Source organism: Cenococcum geophilum (assembly GCF_001692895.1).
Source record: "Cenococcum geophilum 1.58 unplaced genomic scaffold K441scaffold_53, whole genome shotgun sequence".
Lineage (NCBI taxonomy): Eukaryota > Fungi > Ascomycota > Dothideomycetes > Gloniales > Gloniaceae > Cenococcum > Cenococcum geophilum.
This window is the reverse complement of record NW_027137611.1, coordinates 204,662-210,534: the sequence shown is the minus strand read 5'-3', so window position 1 is coordinate 210,534 and position 5,873 is coordinate 204,662. Positions and strand designations below refer to the sequence as shown.

General features: G+C 44.0%; 1 protein-coding gene across 1 annotated transcript; it reads left to right on the top strand.

The window, feature by feature from the left end:
• The first annotated feature begins 200 nt into the window (after positions 1-200).
• K441DRAFT_644259 (TPR-like protein) lies at positions 201-3,706 on the top strand. Its single transcript, XM_067646745.1, has 2 exons — positions 201-817; positions 867-3,706. Exons 1-2 carry the CDS (start codon positions 210-212, stop codon positions 3,361-3,363), a joined length of 3,105 nt encoding a protein of 1,034 aa, XP_067499255.1. The 5' UTR covers positions 201-209; the 3' UTR covers positions 3,364-3,706.
• The last annotated feature ends 2,167 nt before the right edge of the window (positions 3,707-5,873 follow it).

Sequence of the window (5,873 nt, the reverse complement as noted above, 5' to 3'; positions counted from 1 at the left end):
ACAGGTTTAAAGGTATTAAATTTAAAATATAATAGTATTATAGACTTTATTAGGTAGTATAGTAAAAGTCAAATTATATATAAAGTAGGCTCTGGCGGACCTGGAATATCACCACTGGCCGAAGTTTTAGCGCCTTGGCGGGCACCAGCCGAGCCTCCCGTAAAGCTTGCATAGAGCCAAGTGTTTAAAGAACACGACATGCGAAGCTAATGGATCCATTCACTGCAGTCGGACTGGCCTCGGCGGTCGTTGCCTTCATCAGCATCGGTACGGAGATTGCGAAGAGATTGAAGGAACTTTCTGAAACCGGCGACATCCCCGGGGTCTTTCGCGAAATCCGAACCCGCTTGCCACTGATCATTAGTATCGTTGTTAGCACACAACATGGAAGCGACAATCTGTCTCCCGAGGCCCGGGAGGCGTTTGAGGAAGTCGTCAACCAATGCTTCGAGCAGGTCACCCAGCTCGATAACATCCTGAAGAAAGTAACGATCGCAAGGGGTGACTCGCGGGCGAAGAAGACCCTCAAGGCTGGCATCAGCCTAATCGAGGAGAGCCGTGTGCAGAGGATAGCGACGGCGCTGAGGGATAATGTCCAGCTGCTGACATTCCTCAACGTCGCTCCCGCCGAGAAGGGGAAACCGCCGGCGGAGAGACCGTCAGAGCCCTTACCGTCGTATGCGAGTGCGACGGGGATGTTTCTCGTGCCTTTCAGTCGTGACAACCACTTCGTAGGCAGGGAGAGCGTTCTACAGTCCATTTCCGCGAGTTTCGAAAAACAGAAGAGGGTGGCCATCTCTGGCATCGGCGGCATCGGGTAAGCCATCCTCTCAAAACGTGGCCAGCGGACTGACGAAGCATCGCAGCAAGTCGCAAGTCGCAATCGAGTACTGTTATCGGTACAAGGAAAGGACATCGGATGCTCACGTGTTCTGGGTCTATGGAGGCAATATTGCACGATTCTACCAAGGATACAAGAGAATCGCACGGTTATTGGAGTTACCAGGATGGGACGACCCAGAGGCCTCAATCCTTGAGATAGTCTTTTCATGGTTGTCAACCACGCAAAGTCCGTTCCTTCTCGCCGTCGACAATGCCGACAATATCGAGCATTGGTGGCCCGGCAAGTACAAGTCAGGAGGCTCCTTGGACGATCCATCAAAGAATCTCTCCAAGTATCTGCCGGACGACTCGGAAAATGGACACGTGCTAATCACGACTCGCGATAATCGCGTCGCGAGCAGACTCGCGAAGCAAGCGAAGCCCATAGCCATACAGCCAATGTCAAACGTGGAAGCGAAATCGCTCTTTCTGTCAAAGCTTGGAGGAGATGCATCAGACTTTGATGAATCAGAGATCCACTGTCTTCTTGATCAATTGGATCGTCTCCCTCTAGCGGTATCTCAAGCGGCGGCATTCATCGAAGAGAATAGCATCTCAATCGGGGAGTATACCGGCGCACTCCAAGGCGAAGACGCAGAGGAGTTCCTCCACGAAGAGCTCGACGATGATCGACGAGACGAAGAAAGCGTTAATTCGGTTTTTCGCACCTGGAAGCTGTCATATGACCAAATCACGCAACAGAAGCCTCGTGCAGCCGACCTTCTATGCCTGCTTGCGATGCTGGACAGACAAAGCGTACCCAAATCGTTGCTTAAGGTGCCTGAGGTTACGACATCCCTTTCAGTACTACAGTCGTTTAGTCTCGTTACAGCTCGAGCCGGGTCTCAAAGCTTCCAGATTCACCGACTCGTGCAACGTTTCGTCCAGGTATCTCTTCAAAGAGACAAAGCTAGTCAAAAATGGAAGGAGACAGCTCTCGCCTGCGTATCCAGAGGCTACCCCACAGAGATTGGAGTGGCTGAATGGCCAATCTGCGACGCACTAGCTCCCCATGTTCAAATCGTCACCGGCTACGAGTACAAGACAACGGAAGCTCGACTCAATTTGGCGCATCTTCTATGCTGGGCAGCAGACTTTGACATCGAGCGCGGAATGTATCCCCTAGCCTTAGAAAGGGCACAACAGAGCCGGATGATCTTCCGAGAGCTCGTCACAGAGCATGATGAAAGGCTTGCAGCAGCTACATGGCTTGTTGGCAGACTTTGCTACTACGAAGCAAAATCTGCAGGTGACCTGGACGCAGCGGCAGAACTGCTGGAAAAAGCCCTCAGCATATCCAAGTACCCGTCTCTAAATTTTGCCGAGTCAGCCTTCGAGTTAGCTCATCTCTACTATGATCAATGTAATGAAGCATCGTGCCTTAAGATGGGTAAGGCCAGCTTTGAATGCTGGAAAGCAATGGAAGGTCCAAGCAGTGTGCGCACGCTCGACAACATGCACGACTATGCTCTAGAGTTAGCGATGCTCGGGCACAAGGAGGAAGCCATCACCATGTGGCAAGAGATCTTGGAACTGTGTTCTGCCAGCGATGCATCCGAGAACACCAAAACGGTCTACACATACCGCAGCGTGGCTGGAATAGCAGAGTTCCAAGGCGACGTAGCGATGGCTGAGATCATCTACGAAAAACTGATCACACTTTGCCAGGCGATCTATAACTCAGAGCACATACACGTCTTCGACTACCGCCTTAGCCATGCGGAACAGATTATGCGTCAAGGCAGGCTGGAGGAAGCAACTCGGCTGAGCGAAGCCATACTCGCGAGCTGCAACAACTCGTCCGAGTGGCGCATTAGCGTGAGCTGCTTGCAGACCATTGCAGAGTGCTGCAGGTTAGGAGCGTCTTATAAGGAAGAGGAGATGTATAGGCTAAGAACACTGGAGTTGCATGAGAAGAATTTAGGCGATGATCACAAAGAGACAGTCGATGCGAAAGAAGCTCTCGCCGACTGCTATTTAAACAGTTCCAGGCATTCCGAAGCCAGGGATCTATATCAGAAAGCAATACTGTGGCGCGACGTTGGACTCGGGCGGACACACACTGACACAGTGCGGGCGATCGAGTGTCTAGGAATCTGCTATGCTTACCAAGGCCAAGAAGCAGAAGCAGAGGCTGCATACCTCGACGCGCTTAGCCGACAAAGCGACGCCGATGCGCGGCTGCTTAACAACCTCTGCGCCTCTCTCTGGAATCAGGGCAAGTGGGAGACGCTGGAGTCACGGTCTAGGCAGGCTTGCGAGTTGGAGAGCGTATACCAGTCAAGCGCCCACTGGAGCCTCATCACTGCACTTGAGCAGCAAGGCAAGGTGGATGAGGCCTTGGGGATGCGAGCAAGCTCACTATCATTGGAGACACTGAGTAATGACCTACCAGAGGCACGGCGCTCGCCGACGAGTCCGCCGGTGCGTGAAGATAGTCGATTCGGTCGAATGGTTCATCCGAGGACGTGGTCCGCTTAGACTGACTCTTACCTCAGCAAGCTCAGATGTGATTCCGTTGGTGCGGAGTCACGTTCATGGTGCACCACCGGAATCACGTCTGAAGGACTTTTCCAACGTTTCTTAAAAACTCCGACTATTTTTATGATGTTCTCTATATTCGCGGTTAAATTGCTTAACTATAACGTCTTAAAATACTACCAAAAGTTCATCGATTAGAGAGACAACTCGATATTTTATAAATATCTGGTTTAAACTAGCCTATAACCCCGTAGGGTTAATTATTTTCGTTAAAAAAAAAATCTATTATTAAAAATCCTGGGAATAGCTATAATATTATAATAGGTATATATATAAAGCCTAGAATTCTATTATTAATAGATCTAGCTTTTATAATTATTTTAAGCCTATATATAGTCTTAGACCTTATAAGGTGGCATTAATAACTTGGTTAAAGATTATATATAACTCCAATACAAATTTAGGCAATACGGCAAGTGTAACCGACTACCGGTACTATGCCAAAACACCTATATATCACCTGCGTATTAACTACATATCGCCTGTATATCACTTACGTATCACGCTGTTTTAGTTACGTAGTAGTCTCCCCTTTCATCTGATTACCTATGCCTTCCTCGTGTATATAGAGAGGCTCTAGAGCTACATCTTATAATAAGTCGCTTATTTATTTCCTATACTGCAAAGCTTATAGTTATAAGCCCGGATCGCACTACCTGCTAACCAATTAATCGGATTAATCTACCTATTGCACTATCTGTCAAGCAGTTAATTTGCTACCTTATTTAAGAAGTCACTACTTCTACTACCTTTGTAAGTGTTTTAAGCTTCTTTATCTACCAAATGAACGGACGATTAACCTTAAACGACAACCGTACCTAATTAACGAACAAACTAACGAATTAAATTAAAAGTTTAAAACGTTAAAATAAGGTTCTGCTAAGACGCCAATTGGACCCTACTTAACCTGTTAAAATCCTAAAAATGATAACCACTAACGAATTAAAAGTTAACCTTATCCTTAACTAACCATCTAACTAGATTTAATGGTTCTTTATTATCTAAGATATAGCCAAAACCAATAAGGTATAGGAGTATATTAACCCATTTAAGAAGAAAAATAAGCTTTTAAAGCTAGAACTACCGCATTAACCTATACCAGCGGATGTACTTCCTAATGCTATATTGATAGCTTAGCTAGACCAAATTAAGCTTATAGCCTATAATTAGCTCTACGCCGAATATAAAGACGACCTACGCGTATATTAAAAGCGAGAACAGGCCATAGATAATATCAGCAACTATATCGTTTGCTTAATATCGGTAGCCTACCTCCCTTTTATTAACGGCATAGATACGGTATACAAACGGCTATAGGCACTAAAGACTACTCTTACCCCTACTACCTTATTTTAAAAGTATAACGTCCTTAATTAATACATGGCTTTAAAAGCCTATAATAAAAAGCAGAGTATCGACAAATAGCTAAATAATTGGCGAAATGTCTATAAGCTTACGGAGTAATTAAAGCTACCGGATATGCAGGGATTTAGGCCACACTACGACTTTATTTAAGCCATTAAATCTATCTCTTCTAGTTTTATAGGAGTATTAGAAGTAGACCTTATTTGTAAGAAACGCAAGGATAAAGCTATATTATCTATTATTAATCTCATTAAGGAATTTAAGGAGCACTACCGTATATAGCAAGCATCCTCTATCCCTACTGCTAATAGATTTACATTTGCAACCCTTTAAAATAATTCCAATTTAGATTCTAACGGCAATTTTAATTCTAATAGCAATCTAAATTTAAATTTAAGAGGGCATAAGGAATGGATATGCGGCCTTAAACATCGATTTAGTAACTGCTACTACATTATTAAGTACAAGCGCCCTTAAGGATAGAGACTAAGGGCAGATATCTAAAAGAAAGTAGATGAAATGATCTTATTTATATCCTTAATTAAACGGGCGGTTAACTGAATTTAAAAAGAAGAATAGGAAGTAAAGGAGAATAATTAGAAGAATATAGAATTTATAATTAATTTTAATTCTAAAACCCTACCGTTTAAGATACCGACCAGCTATGCTGCCGTATTTAGTACTAGTTAAATTCTATTCGAACTTTAAAACACCTAAATACTTAACCCTAGCGTAGATACACACGTCTATAATAACGAAAAAGACTTTACCTTCTTGCACCTAGTAGTAGAAGACGACTACCTAATTACTAGCGGAAATTTTAAGAAAATATAAGCTTATGGAATAGTAACGATTACTATTAATATACCTACTAGGAGCTTAAAAATGAAGCTATCCTATATAGCATTAGTACCTACTATATTTATAAATATTATAGCACTATTAAGAGCTATTAATAATAATATCCATTTTAACTTAGGACGAAATATGCTATACTGTCTAGCAACTAGCGAAATAGTATACTATGCGAAACGACTAGGGGGCTATTAGGCACTAATATATAGAGAGTTTATAGGAGGGCAAGA

Excerpts from the sequence above, each read along its gene's own strand:
- K441DRAFT_644259 (XM_067646745.1), top strand. The coding sequence starts at position 210 with ATGGATCCATTCACTGCAGTCGGACTGGCCTCGGCGGTCGTTGCCTTC. Across the intron at positions 818-866 it reads TCTGGCATCGGCGGCATCGG|CAAGTCGCAAGTCGCAATCG; the intron begins GTAAGCCATCCT and ends GAAGCATCGCAG.